Consider the following 16,568-nt stretch of genomic DNA (forward strand, 5'->3'; position numbering starts at 1 on the left):
AGCGAGGAATGGCAACACTGTACGAAAAAAAAAACATTTTTATCTCCAGCGCGCGAGACTGTGTATCGGAAATTCTAAATATATTCTCATTTTAAATTCATTTTGCGATATTGCTGTTGAATTGAATGTTATGGTTTAAGTGCAAAGAACATGATATTTAATAAATAAAGGTAACACAGAAAACGTTAAAAAACGACGCTTTGGGCGTAAAATAAAATGTGAAAGCTTTCAGATTAAAAATTTATTATTATTATCATTATTATTATTTTCAACTGCCATTATCCGCAATAACTAATGTACCATAATTGGTCATTTCCTGATGCGCGCAGTTTTTTCACCATTTTCTGCCATGTGCGGCTCTAGGCAGAAGACCTGGTGTCCATATTATTGCTTATATTTAACAGCAATAGAATTTTAAAACAGATTCTTTAGACACGCGGCATATTGCAGTAACATCGACTATAGCATCTATCCGGATACTGATCATCGATTCTTGCAATTATGGAAGCGTTGGCTAAAATGTTAGAAACATTTCCTGTGATATGCTATCATAACTGGTAACATAATACAAGATAACAGCATTTTTAGCGAACAAAATATAACTTTCATTTAATGCAGGTTTCAAAAGAAAATGCTGATACATTACGAAAAGCAGCCTTTTCGGGTTTCGAAATGAAACGAGCATTTATTTTTGAAACGTAAAATATTTTTTTAATTTAAATATGTTAGTATAAAATTAAACAAAAATAATACATTTACTTTTATGCATAATTAATGTATTTAAATTTATAAATAATCAGTACATTAAAATATAGCAATAATAAATATTCAAAATGTCATGGAGCTCTTTCTGTATTAAAATTAGCAGCAAATGTAAAATTTCATTTTCAGTGTTGTGATCTGTACTGTTATTTAAAGAGTTTATGGACTATATTGTTGGAAGTAAATAGATTCATATAGATTAATATAAAATATCGCGTTGAAAATTTAGCAAATGAATCCTTTCTTTTGTTTTGTTTCTATCTATCCTCATCATTATTGATCACTGGCAAATCATGTGATCTTTCTCATTAGTAACTGAAAAAATGAGGACTCCGTTTTTGTAACAATTCAGGATATGTTTTGAAACATAAATTTAATTTTAATTTTTTTAAAAATCAAGTACGTTAAAGCAATGGAGGGCTAAGTAGACGGATGCTTACGTGGTGAACTAAGAGTTCGCCTTACATATGGGGAAATCCACAAAAAATCCCAGTCAGTCAGTCAGTTCGCTGGGATTTGAATCCAAGCTATCCACTCAGCCACTGGTGGGATCTCAAATTCTTACATTTGCTTTTAATATAGCTCGACAGTGGAATGTTAATTACAGAGCCATAAAAGAATTGCTCTTATTCTAGCTTACACTCTTATTCTACTTCTGTTATTTTTTCGAGCTATTGCAATTGGAACTTTTAAATTAATTAACCATGAATAAATTTTCTATTGAATTTTTATACTTAACCAGATATATCAGAATGGTTATTGGTTGATTGTATTATTATCTGATTTACTAAGATTATTGCAAAGAAAATCGAGTTCTATTTGCCTAAGGGGAGAAATGCTTTCGTAAAGGTACTTCTGAAGGAAACTGACTCGTATTCATGTTACACGTAAGGAAAAGACCCAAAACGCCCATGTAGACAGAAGTTGAATACGGACCGAACAACCAGGGTTACCTAACGTAAGTTCCTTGCTTTGGGAAACGAATCACAGGTTAACATTGCGATGATTTTGAACTAGGTCGCTCTGAGGAATTATAAAAATTTAGTTTTTCTAGCTATTATAAATTCTTACCAAACTTTAGATAGACTGATAGCGAATTATCGCCAAGTCTAAAAGTTATCGACAGAGAGTTGAGAAAGTTGTGGTGTGTGGTGTGGTGTGGTGTATTTAATTATGGCAAAGCAAACTAGGGCTATCTGCTTAAGGGGAGGGATGTCTTCGTGGAGGACATTCTAAGGGAAACTGGCTCGTATACACGTTACACATGGGAAAAACCACGAAAACACCCATGCAGCCAGCCCGTTCGCGGCATTCGAACCTCGGACCGAACTACCAGTGTTCAGCGACATTACCGCTCGGCCGCTGGTGGGCTTGAGAAAGTTGAAACAAACCTTTTTATTAAATAAGAACTTGCACGACATAAATCCCCGACTCGGGCTTGCAATTTAGGCAACCACTTGCGGGCGACGTAACTTGAAATTGTTGGTGTCTTGTCTATGTAATTTATTGAAAATGGTTGCCAGAGCCTCAAGGAGGTTGGGCTTTTACTTCCACCCCAGTTTTGAGGGAGAGCCTTCCGGGGTGTCGGAGGGTCTCCCACCCCTCTTGCCTACCACCAAACCACAAGAGAGGACTTTCGGCTCGCCATATATTTAGAGTGTTCCCATGCCGCAAACGTACTATAGATTTACAAACACCCATGCCTTCTCCGGGATTCGAACCCCGGCCCATCGGTACCGCAGTAGCCTACCCTAATCACTATACCGCCTGGGCGGCGCAATTTAAAGTAAGAGTCAAATGCAATTTTTAAATTCAAGTAAGCAACTAACCTAAGGCTACACAAATCAATTTAAAGCGAATCTGGCTCAAAACCCTAACCGTCGTAGATATTCAAATATCGGCAATTATAATGCAAATTCGAAACTATCAATCTTGAGATAGCAGCAACTTAGTAACATGACCTAAAAACGCTCTGTCTTACAATCTAAAAACTTCAGTTTAATTAACTCGCGCCCTAATTTTCAGTTTGGCGTGGAAAAGGAAAGTAAAAGTGACACTAAAGTTCTAAATCATAATAACTGGTTAATTAAAATAATAAAAGTCTTACAGAATATATCAATAGTACGGGCAACTAAAATTTAATTTTTTTAAATACTATTTCACATTTTGGAAAATTGTGTAACAAAGCCCAAAATGCACTAATTGATTTTGTTCGAAATATTTTATGCAAAACATTTATATTTTACAGAAAGAAAAACTGTAATACTAGTATATCGAAGGATTGCGAAAAGTTTCGGAATTCCCTGCTTAAAAATTTATAAAACGCCAACAATATAGCATTACAATCAAACGCAAGATAGGACACATATGCAATTTGTTGCATTTTACATTAAATTTCAAAGAAGCTTTCTTTTGATTTCAGATGTAAAATATTAGAAATATACTAGGGATATTTGTGTATAAGGAAGATATTATTCCGCTCAAACCTTTTTAAGGGTATTTATACAAACCTTGATGGTCAATACAGATGAGGTAAATCACAGAAACATCATTCGACCAATTTAACCAATATTCTAACATACGTTGGATCTATGGTTTTTTATGCGAAAAAATTTAATAATAAAATAATCCATCATTTATTAACTTTTAACTACTGCTACAGTGAATAAAACAGAAATAACTCTTTATGAGTCTATAACAAAAACTTATTTCAGAATTATTAAATTGAAAAATTATTAAATTCTGTGAACTTGTTTCTCTTGTAATTCTCTTTAAAAAAAAACTACGTAATTACTCGTGTTGAATGATTGCGATTTATGCAATCAGGTTCGAAGAGAGGACAATATCTTTAAATTTTGCAAATTAGAAATTCAATTTAAATTCGTCTTAAGAAGGAATAAAATTTTGCCTTTCTCCTTAACACTATGACGTCAAAATTAATAGGAGAAAATATAACTAAATTTTTGTGTCAGTTCAATCTAACATTTCGTTACGATTATGACATTAATCTTCTAATTTTCTTTAAATGCATACGAAAGTTAATTTTCAGGCGTTTCATTGAAACAGTAATCCCTAAATTAAGGAAAATGAGATAAGAACCAACTGTGACACTGTTCACGAATGAGATGTCAGCTCAAAGGCTTATCTTTCGAAAGACTAGCTGCCTGCCTTTCCATTACGCTCTAACCAGGTGCGTCATGATTTATTCTTTTACTTTCGTTCCCCGTCTCATACCTCGTTGCCATGCCAACGCCAAATATGAACCAGTGGCTTGGAGGGGGGAGGGAGAAAAAGAGCACTCGGGGATCCTTTCCCAACCCTGGCGCCAGGTAGGTAGCGTGATCTGGTCATTCTTTTTAATGACTTCAGACGCTTATTGTCCTCTGACTTGGGTCCTTTATGATATGCAATAAATGAATGGGGTATTTATCTTATCTATTTTTAATTTACATCGTGATGAGAGGTTCAGAAAATTCAGAAGTATTTAAAATCTTAGACTACGAAGAAAAATGGAAGGAGTGATTCACATTTACATTACAGAAAGACCCTGATTATCCGATCCCTGATTAACCGAGATCGCCAGTAACTGTAATACACTAATTTTCTTTTAAAAGCTTTGCCTTAAATACTGCACCGAGAGCTTAAAAGTCCTCTCAGAATTGTGCATCTAGCCAGTTTAAATTCATAACTGTACTTTGTAATGTATGGAAGGAATACACTACACCTATTTACATATTCTTGCTGAGGTGACTGCAGAAAATTGCGGAAAGAAACGATGGTACAATATAAGAGAAAAATAATCTTTCAAAATGCATTTTTGAGGAAATGGGAAATTATAATGTGCGTTACAAAGAGATTCATTTTTGATTTTTTTATAACTTGAACAATTTCAAGCGGAGATAAAGTACACGCAGTAAAATGAAGTAACGTAAATAGTTTTATTCTTGGAAATGATGTACGAGCTGCGTAATAAATAATAACTCACGAAAGTAAGTGAGAACGTGCATTTTTGTTTGGTACAGCATTAAATACACTGAGGCATGAAAGTAAGCTTATACGTGCTTGCTTTACCACATATAATAACAGAAAATGTATTTTTTTTTTTTTTTTTTTTTTTTTACAAGAAATAGCAAAAGCCGTTTTATCCGATCTCGGATAATAAAGTTACTATATCCTTCTGAAAACAAAAACTTTGAAGAAGAAATATATTTGGCAGTCAAGATTTATGCAGGTTTTTTTTATGGATACATAAGAGTTCCTTATACATAAATTCCTTATACATTTGGACTCACCGAATCTACTATTAATTCACTATATAAAGCTTAATTAATTATATGTTATTTTTGCACGTTTTTTGTTCAAAATGAACGACGCTTCTTTAAGTTTGCCACACAAGCAATTTTGCCATCAACTGTACTATATTTCTGAACTGTTACACTCTGCACGGGTGTTCGAGAGTGCCACATTATGTAAAAGCTAGCGCTTTGTTTCTTCACGCACATTTTCAGAACATGGTTTTATAATTACTGTTGGAATAAATTTATGCATGTAAAATATATCCTTGGTCTTAAGCTATGACTATAGAAATATTTTAAAATGCCTTCTCTACAAATAAAGGTATTCTTTGGTGAGATACTGATATTGAAGCTATAAATATACTTTTGGATAGTTATCGTAAAACAGCACTTGTTTATAAATGTAGTTTTTCATATATTTTCTTCTATTTGATGCTTTTTATAATATTTCTGACAATTTCATATGCATATTCAATTCTCTATCAATTCCATATATATGTATATTCAACTGATGAATTGGTACTATGAACAAACCACTGTAATAATGACGATGAATCTTTAACATAAATTTCGAATGGTAAAGCTGAACACAAATGTCTTTGACTTTAATTTCTCATCAAATGATAGTTTGGTTTTAAATTTAATTGTAGCTCTTTTCATTCTGTGCTAAACGATAGTCGATATTTGCAGATGCTTGCATTTCGAAACTTCAGATTAAGAAATCAAACAGGAAGACCCTCGAACGGAAATGAACGGAATAAAGTTATTAATTGAATAGTGGGTAGTCGTTCGTCAAAGTGGTGTGATGACTACGAGGATGTCCAGAAGCGAAGAAGCTTTAGAAATCTAGGTTTAGAAAGTTTCATTTTAAAAAGATTTCCAAAAAATTTCTAAATTATAAAACTTCAGACAAGAAAAGCTCACATATGTCTCTATATGACAAGGCAAATCTTAAATATCAAAAATCTGCGTTATTCAATAAATTGATACCATAATTACTTTATCCATTATTATAGATTAACATCACACTACAAAATATTGTAGAGTCATTAAATTTATTTTGAGCAGGAAACATTGAAAAAGAGAATTGCCCTTGCCAGGAATAAACTCCGGGCCTCTCAGTACTAGATAGACATATTTTCGATTACGTATACCACGAAGTCACGTGGTAAGGAAAGAGAAAATTCTTTCATTCTCCCGCACTTAAAAGGCGACTGCGAAAGGGGACTCAGTCGCCAAATCCTGGTGGTGATGGTTATCGCCCACCTCATTTTAATTCGAACGCCCTTTGTAGACTCATTTTGATTTTTTTTAGAGAAAGAAACTTAAATGAGCAAATGCCCGCGACGAAGTCTGAACTTCGGACTTCCCGATTACTGTCTGAATGTGCTTCCAATTACACCACGAAGGCAAGCGATGAAAATTATAATAATGCATTTAGCCAGAACTAAATTCTGCTGCAGTGAAGTGTTGACCATTCACTCTGGAGTAGGGAAATGTGCAGTTAGAATGAAATTGTCTGCTAATTCTGTGGTAATACTATTTTATTTTGTCATATTTCAGTGACACTCTGATTTTGGATTACTGATTAAAATTTAATTATAATTTGGATTACTGATTAAAATTTAATTAATTTCAAATTTACCTGTAACTGAATGAACGGATATAGAGTAATATTTTTTATTGTCTCTTGTACTGCAAAGGCTTTCCTCTTCCGCTAGAGAGTTTTTATACTAAGCCTGATTCTAACTTTATTCCGAGAAGAAAATTTTATTAAATTTAGTTTTGGTTAGTTATTCATACATCTTGAGTCTTTAAAACATGTTTAGCCTCGAAACTCAAGGACTTATATATTCAATTGACTTGTAAATCTTTTTTTTTATTGTTTCTAGATATATTATTAGTGTTACGAATTTTGTGTATATGTAAAAAATTTTAGTGAATTTTTGTGTAATATAACATGAAAATCTAAAGAAGCGATGCGTTGCCGGGAAAACAAGGATACAGGGGCAACTGTTTTTAACATTGAGTAAATGGCTATCTCATTGAATTCGCGAGATTTCGCCAAGCTGGCTGTGGTTTGAGCGACTAATTTTTGTCACCAAATTTGACAAGAAATCGCCAAAATTCGCCAAACTGGCAACCATTTGGCGACATATTGATCCGGTGGCTGCATAACTGTAATTGGTATTGTGACTGAATAAGTGTAATTGATTCCTATATGTAACTGTAACCACATCCACCCCTCTTATGCCTTTCAGTAATTTCGGTAAGTGGAAGACACTAGAGATTTCTCAGCGGCCGGGGGAAAACTGCATCCTTTCTCAGAAGATTTATTATTAATTTTTAAGGGAAAGTCAGCGTGAGTTCGAAGTATTCAGAGATATCCGTGTCAGTTTCCCTCTTTAGATGCGCCTTGCATTGTGTACTCTCTTAATAGTTTGAAGCGTAACTCTGATTGTGCTCTATGATACTGCGAAGAGCTGTAGGAGTACGTTTGTGGAAAGTTCCAAGACTATGGAATTTTTCTTTTGGTAAAATAAATTTTACCAAGCTATCATCGGTTCTATGTGTATTCAAACGCAGACAATAGTTTTAATTTCGAAGAGGAATATATTTTTTACGACACAAATTTTAATTAATTATTCAGGATTTTTATTGTTATATAATTCATGAAAGAGAAGGAATAAAATATCGTAAGTTTTGACATAATCTATCTCAAGTTCATCACCAATCCTTCGAACACAAATATGGTGTTATACAGTTAAATGTTAAAAGTAACAACAGATTTAGACAAAATTACTAGTTTGAAAAACGTTTACGACTCATGAACATTTAAAAGTATGCTGATGTTATGAACTTCGTTTTCTAATATTTTATATAGAAATTACTCTTGAAATTTAAAAATGCTATTGCTTACAATAAGTGATATCTAATACTCATAACAGATTTCTAAAGACTGATTTTTTAACATTATGCAGTTTTTTTTCTTTTTTTAAAGAAAAAGAAATCCTTGTGCACCACAAAGTATCACACGAGACTTACTCATCGTAAGCAAAAAACCGGCAAAATTGTAAGTAATAATATCAATTTTCAATAATACAATGAAATCATACACAAAGAAGGAAAAAAAAAACCACACACACATACACACACAAAAAAAAAAAAAAAAAAACAAAAAAAAAAGTAAATACAAAAGTATAAAATATATAAAGAAATCATTTACAATGTTTAAAATAAAAGTCAACAAAATTGTCATTATGCAGTTTGTGCTGTTTTTCGCTAAAATGCAAAATGCAATTAAATTTGTAAACAAATTTTATCATCTTGCAGTCTTGTATTTGTTGCTTGCTCTCATCCCATTTGTAAAATAAGAATTTTTTTAAAAATGAGAACGCAAACAATGTTGTTCAAAGAGTTTCATTATTGCTGTTGCCATCTATTCGATTTCTTATCTTTTACACATTACAATATTTCCCCATTAGATTTTATTACATTAAGTATTTTTCTTAAATGAAGCAACTTAAAACTGCAACATGCAATGCAAAAGAGATCTCATCAAAGCTGTTCAATATATTAATTTTAAGGGGTAGTCTTGTGTTAATTAATGTTAAGCATGTTAACTAGACAATTGTTAACATTTTAATCTGTTCAATATTAGTTCTTTTAAAGGATAGAATGTTAACATGTTTAAAATGCCTTGAATGCTTTCTTTCTATTGATGCAGGATTTAAAATGCAATGCGTTAACGATATTTTGCAAATAGGATTAAAAAAAAGGTTGCGTTTCATTGTGTGTGTGTGCGTCTGCTTGCGTGAGCGTACATGTGTTTCAGTTACATATGGGAAGGGCGCAGCAGTAAATCATACATTAATATCATACATAACGAAACAACGCTTCTTGACATGGATGCTTGTAACCTTATTATTGAAAATGGAGACAGATTTGCTTTACCACAGTATTACGCAACTTAAATATCTGCATAAAGTGGCAATAATTCTCAGAGCCTAAAATTACGGAATGTATGGCAATAACGGGAAATATTTAAATTTCTAAATCCCATAATTACTGCTTCCGTAACGAGAAGTAATTTTAACTCGGAGAGTGAAAGTCAAAAAGCCTGGATACAAGGCAAGCCTTCCACATTATACATACATGTTATCTTCTTATAACGTGCAAAAGAACATTAAGATCAGTATTTCCTAACGCTTTTCACATTTTAAACACACGTAATATTACATGTTTAAGGTAAGTAATGCAATGACTTTAAGGTAAAACCAAATCTACTTCCGTTAAAATATTGCTGCGATTACCTATAATATTTTCTAGAAATTTTATTATGCCATAAACTAATTGTTAAGTATCATAAACATGACTATTAAACTTATTTTCATCATAACCATAACTATTAAGTTTTTTAGCATCATAACCATAAATATTAAGTGTTACTTATGAGAGTTAATTTTTAGGTATAGTAAATATTTAACAATTATTTTTATGGTAAATGCTTGCTGAGCTGAGTATTGCAAATAAAGCTATTACTTTTGGAATATTCGTTAAAAATGGTGAATTTTATTTGATTTCATGAACTAATAGAGATTAAAATCAACTTTTTCTTCTTGGTAAATAATACTAATTTAATGCTAATTTTGCTCTCACATTTTCCCATCTACTATATTTACAAACTAAAATACTTATAGAATAACTTCTATATTTCTGCATATAGTTCATCAATAGTTAATCAGACCCACTCCTATTTAAGAAATGCAACATTTAAGATAGATCTTTCAGCCCAGAAATCTTTTTTTCTTTTCATTGAAGAATTAGACTCTCCTGTCCTTAAAAAAAAAATAATAAAATAAAATAAAATAAAAAAATGCGTTCTGCTTTAGTTAAAGTTATTGACTAAAATGAACAAATGTCATTAATCAAAATTTCTGAAGACCGCTTATGCATATTCCAAAAAATAGCCGTGCTTTAGTTTTAAAACGTAATTTTCTGAAAGATAACTTTTATGCTTGAAAATGCTTGAAAAATATTAATTTAAAAACATTAATTTATAATTATCATTGACAGAAATGCTGAAATTCAGAATTTTATACTTGGATATATTGATATTACATATCGATTTGTTTCCTTTTCCAGTAAAAGTGGATTAAGTCCCATAATTTTTGTCATATTTTTTCAGGGTAATATGTGTAAAACGGGCCAAATATTTCTCTGAAAGATCTTTAGAAGATATTATCTGTAGTAAATAGTATACTAGTTTAATATTAGAGGACACGTCCGAAAATTTAAATTCTGTTTACATTTACGGAAATCCCTTTCGTGTGCCCTCTTATATGATGTAAGGAGTTATTTGTTTTTACTAAAGTTGTAATGTGAGTAAAATTGCCGTAAACTGAAAGTTTACCAAATTAGATTTATTTCTTATTTTTCCTTATATTTTTATTTCGTTTATATTCTTACATATTTCATAGATAGGCCTTTTCATGCACTGGCCTTTCATGTTCAGGAGGTATTCATCTGCGTATTGTTTTTGAAACCCTCTGTATGTATCGATAGAGCATCTTCATGCATACATGTATGTAACAAATTCGAAAAAATGTATATTTATTAGTTCAAAATGCATTAGTTATACGCATTTAAATGTTTTAAAACTTTTACCTGCAGAATGAGATCTCCTTCCATGAGCAAATCGGAGTATAGTATATCCCTAGGTTTGAGATCAGATGTCTGGGGGTCCTTTTCTCTTCTTAGAGCTACTGTGAAAATAAAAAGCATTTGTGAGAAAAAAAATATTTCTGAAAGAATTTTGCATTTTTCCCTAAGCAAGTTTATTACTATAAAAAGCATCTGCATTTTGCATCAGATTTTCGAAATTCATGCTAGATATTCGATATATATAGAGTTTAGATATTCGAGCTAATTATAAGTCAACTTTAATTGCAAATGACTGATATGATGAAAGCAAATAAACCGATTTATAGAGGCGGTGTATTAAATAGACGATATTAAATAGAGTTCTAATAACTGTAAGATGAAAAATTCATTTTTTTAAACTATTCGTTTTTAATATCTATAAAAGTAGTTTAAGATAACGTCAAAACAATGTATATGTTACGGTGAAACACCGAAACCTGGAGAATGTCGACTTTCACCGGTGAATGTCAACATTCACATAGTCTCTTGGTGTATGTCCGAAATATTTTCCAAATACTCTTATTTCTGACTTACACCGGTCAATGTCGACATTCGCCATGTACTAATGGTGAATGTTGAACATATAACAATAGTATATTTTCTTCTCCGTAATTCAGTCGCGAATAAACGCACTTGAGACTTGAAATAAGAACTTAAGAACATGAGAACCTAAAACACACAATACATTCAAAATGAGAAAGGAAAATAATAGAAGTTAAAAACTTACTTAATTACACAGTACGTTCTAAATGAGATAATAAAATAACAGTAATAAAAAACTTACTAAATTATGTGATTCAAATTTTATTCATTGCAACAACTTAAACTATTATGGCACTTTATGACCTCTCTTTTCGACTTTCACCAAAGCATATCTGTGATTGTCGAGATATACCGGTGAGGGTCCGAATATACAAGAATGTAGTGCAATATTCGATCTTTCACCGACGTATTTGGTGAATATTGATATTCTCCGGTGAAAGTCGACATTCTCCAATTTCGTTCTTTCACGGTAACATATGTACGCTTTCAAAATCCTTCTTTTTCTTAAGCATGCAGCTCGACTAGTGGAGACTACTTGATACTGGGATTGAGTTCTTCCCAGGCTCGATCAGAGTCGAACGAGTTAGCTGCAAAGCTGGTTTTCGTGGTTTTTCCCCACGTGTAGCGTGAATACGAACCAGTTTTCCTCCACGAAGTTGTCCAGTGAAGCCATCCCTTTCCTCATACAGGTAACCTTTGCTTGCTTCGCCATATTCGAATAACATAAACTAATCATAAGCACATGCACAAGAGGGAGGGCAAGCAGTATAGATCAGAATGACAAATAATTTAATAACAAATAAAAACAACGGAGCTCATTTTATTAATCCGGTTTGAATTGCAATATCACTCGAAAACTGAGAGTATTGGAACCGAACTTCAGCTGAAATTAAGCTCTGGAACTTCGCACAAATCAATATACAATAACATATTTATATAACTTTTATCAGGGACCTTTAGTAGGTACCGCGAAGAAACCTCAATATAAATATTGTAAAAATTATTGACTGATTGCCTTTTTTAAAATATGTAACATATTCACACTACACTGTAGATCACTGCAATAACCTGAAATCACAAATCACATTTAATATTCAATTTCTGTGGGATTTGTCTGAGCAATACACCGTGGCTTACAAGCCTATCTGTTGCCGTAATCAACTTTTACACACACACACACACACACACACACACACACACAAAAAAAAAAAAAAAAAAAAAACACCACTAGAAAAGGAAATAATAATAATAATAATAATAAAATTTGAAAGCTTTCAGCTTTTACATTACACCCGAAGGCTTGTTTATTTAACCTCTTGTGTGTTGCCTTTATTTATTAAATATCATATTCTTCGCACTTAAAATATAAAATTCAATTCAACAGCAATATCGCAAAAAATAATTTGAAAATGAGCAAAGCCTTAGAATTTTCGATACACAGTCTCGCGCACTGGAGATAATTTTTTTTTTCGTACAGTATTGCCATTGCTCGCTTTGAAATCGTTGAGTTTGTTAATCAACAATTCGTTAAAGTGTTACAAAATATAAAATCGATAATAAAACAAATTTCAAATTCCAAATTTGGGCTTTCGTATGACCATATTCGCTAGAAGATTACGTTATTCAAAATTTGATCGCTCTAGGTACCGTTGTTTTATCCCAATGCGAGAAACATACATACATCTATGGAGATTCTTCATTATTTAATTTCTTTAAATAAAACACAGAGCGATAATATTTGGTGGCAACAATCTGAAAAGTGAACTGGCATTTATAGTGAACCAACGCAAAATGCCAAAACGAAATTAATAGTCCAGGAAAAATTGCTCCTTTAGACTAAAAATGACCCCTGTTGTAGCAATTGGGACGCATTTTAGCTACTCAAAATTTAACTTAGCGATACCTTTTGAATAATATAGGAATAATTACTTTAGCGTATTAATTATAAGAGCATATTGGCATATGGGCATACTGGATTAAGTCAGTGTGATTCTTAATAAGTATCATTACATTCACTGTATGATATTCTAAGTCGCCAAATGAAGTAGAAAATCTGTAACTTTCTGCTTAGTTGGATGATTATGCTGCTTGCTTCTGTTTGACGGCCAGGAGCAGTTGCCACCGGCAAAAAGACACTAGGATTAATTAGTACGCCGTTTGATTCCGAAGTAGTATAATGTTAGCCAATTTACATTTTAACATAACAATTATTTCCTGGTTAAGTCTAAAGAAATTAGAAATTTTGTGGTGTTGGATGCACCCTTCCTTCAAAAGACGACGATATCGCAATAATTGGTATGTATTTGTGTGTTAAATTTAAGCTCGCTTATCTCATCGGACAAAAAATGAGCGATGACAAGATTTAACATTGTAAATTTATTCCAGTCTTAGATCTCGTGTTTCTCACACAGAAAGAGTTAAAATAACCGACGACTCTCAAGTTCATATCCATTTAGCGAAAAAGATCCATAAGTTAAACAAGATGCTAACGCAACGAAAAATAGTTACAGAACAATTGTAATTAATAACAGTCGTCTACACTCTTGCGTGAGTTGCTTTAAATAAGCTCCTTTCGGCGCTACTTACTACGTACGCACTTAAAGACTCCTAGCACCTGAGGCTTACGTTGAAATTAGACAAAAAGTAGTGATCAATAAAATATGAATTCGAAATATACACGCCGTAAGGCCTCGTTCAAATAAGTAAATTAATTAATAGGCAAACGGATAAGTAAATAGATAAATTAATAATAAACACGTAAATATGTAAATAAATGCTAGTAAGCAAATAGATAAGTAAGCGCGTATATAAATAAATAAAGTACGTTATAGAGGATACCTTAATTAGACTATATTTATTAATTTTATCACGACGGGTAACATGTTTATAGAGTCATCCATAGACGATTAAAGCATATCCTAGATCATCCTTGTTTGAAATATACACACACATGTAAACATATATATGTGATGTACCAGCTTTTGTCCTGAATAAATAGATTGGTGAAGAATCATAGATGTAGTCGTAGCTCAAAAGTATCAGACGATAAGTTTAAAAAACTGGATCCATTTATTATTTTTCAGGAGAAAATAGCAGTTGCAAAAATCATATCTCCGGAGTAAATAAAAAAGAACTACTAATAACTTTTTCTATGAAGTTTACTGCATCGTTACATTAAAGAAAAAGACCCCGATATTCCTTTGCGAGTCCTTTTATAGCCTCTGGAAAGGCGGAGCTTCCAAGAAATGACGTCAGCCTCGTCAGCCATTCCAGTTCGCTTTAAATATCTCCACAACATTCTACAACTGTACGTGTAGAAAAGGCGGGAAAAACAACTTGACTAAGGGGCTGTGGATTTAATTCCACGTACTTTCAAATAAGAGACCGTCGCCATTAAAAATGAAAAGAACATACAGTTAGAATTTTAAGTGTATTTTTGACTAACAGGATGGAATTTTATTATTACATATATATATATACATATACACACATATATATTACATATATATATATACATATACACACATATATATTACATATACACACACACACATATATATATATGTAATAATTTAGAAGCTGATGCTGTGGCAAATAACATGATTTATGGAGTGGCGGTGTGTAGTGCATAAAAGAGGACAATTATTGTGGCCGATTAAAATATTCTTTGTACTTGAGAAGCATATTCTTAACATAAATTACACATGGTAACGGCGCTCATTCTTGATCACATTTGCACCTTTTCTACATCTTCATAACAATTCATTGCAATGAAGTAATAAAAATAAAAATGTACGTGCAGTTGGGGAGAGGAAGCACGTTAACAGGATGGATGCGAGAATGCGACGTATTTGGGATGCACGTTTGGATGCAAAATGAGTAAGTTTCTTTTAAGATTTGTGCCCGCTGATTAATTTAAAATTTTGATCTCCAAATTTGAAATTATTATTGGTTGAAACGCCGCCATTACAGTTATGCATGAATCATATCACATGGATTAATTTTGAAATGATGCGCTTTAGAAAGATTTATTGTAAGTATATACTATTTTAAGGATAGGGAGAGGAAATAACCAAATTAAAATGGAGAGTTAAGGGACTCTTGCAAATTAAAGTTATTATTTTATTTTACCTATTTTTGTCTCTCTTTTTATATATATAGGCAGATAGATAAAATTAGTTACGTACCATTCCTTCTGAAAATCTGAAGAAGAAAATTTACGCGTTATAAACCATTTTTAATGGGAAGATTTAACTTAGTACATTTAAAAACACATTTTAAAAGATTTACTGATATTACTGTATTCTGTATTTTTAAATAGTCATTAATTTCAATAATATTCGCTTTATTACACAGCGTACTTTCCTATTCATGCATGTAATTTACGTTTTTAACATAAATTAGATGTTCCTGTATGACATGCTGGAAAGGCAAATTCGCAAGGTGTGGAGAAATATGCGAATAAACACGGTATTTTATTTGATTATGTGCTTAAAATTTAAATAAACTAGTTTTTGATTTTTTATGATTTTTTTTTCAAAGCTTTATATCTTTTGATCTGAATTCAGTCATAAAATTTTCGGTCGCAAAAAATAATCAGTTTTCAATTTTCTCATGTAAGTAGAATCCATTTTGAACCTTCTTCTCATAATGCTATTCATATAGTGTACTAGAATAACTTTAAGCTACCGTTAACTAAAAAAAAAAAAAAAAAAAAAAAAAAAAAAAAAAAAAAAAAAATTATGTTTTCAATTTAGAAGGAAAATGCAAAAATTTACTGTATAGCTTTCGAAGACTCTCAAGTTCATACCCATTTAGCGAAAAAGATCCATCAGTTGAACAAGATACTAACGCAATGCAAAATAGCTACAGAACAACTGTAATTAATAACAGTCGTCTACACTCTCGCATGAGTTGCTTTAAATAAGCTCCTTTTGGCGCTACTTACTACGTACGCACTTAAAGTCGCCTAGCACCTGAGGCTCATGTTGAAATTAGAGAAAAAGTAGTGATCAATAAAATATGAATTCGAAATGTACACGGCATAAGGCCTTCTTCAAATAAGTAAATTAATTAACAGGTAAACAGATAAGTAAGTAGATAAATTAATAAGTAAATAGACACATAAGTATATAAATAAATGCTGGTAAGTAAACAGATAATTAAGCGCGTTTATAAATAATAATTAATGCTATTCATATAGTGTACCAGCATAATTTTAAGCTACCGTTTACTAGAAAAAAATATGTTTTTAATTTAGAGGGA

General features: G+C 31.9%; 1 protein-coding gene across 2 annotated transcripts in view; it reads right to left on the bottom strand.

Annotated features, from left to right (window-relative positions):
- Nucleotides 1–16,568, bottom strand: part of LOC118196297 (uncharacterized) — a 252,746-nt gene that overhangs the window by 81,652 nt on the left and 154,526 nt on the right. For both annotated transcript variants that reach the window (XM_085810002.1, XM_085810003.1), the window contains exon 3: nucleotides 10,725–10,822. In XM_085810002.1, the coding sequence (XP_085666128.1) occupies nucleotides 10,725–10,822 (98 nt within the window). The remainder of the gene's footprint in view (nucleotides 1–10,724; nucleotides 10,823–16,568) is intronic.

This window comes from Stegodyphus dumicola, chromosome X2 (genome assembly GCF_044657685.1).
Source record: "Stegodyphus dumicola isolate Sdum_Otavi_A_Nest chromosome X2, ASM4465768v1".
Taxonomy (NCBI): domain Eukaryota; kingdom Metazoa; phylum Arthropoda; class Arachnida; order Araneae; family Eresidae; genus Stegodyphus; species Stegodyphus dumicola.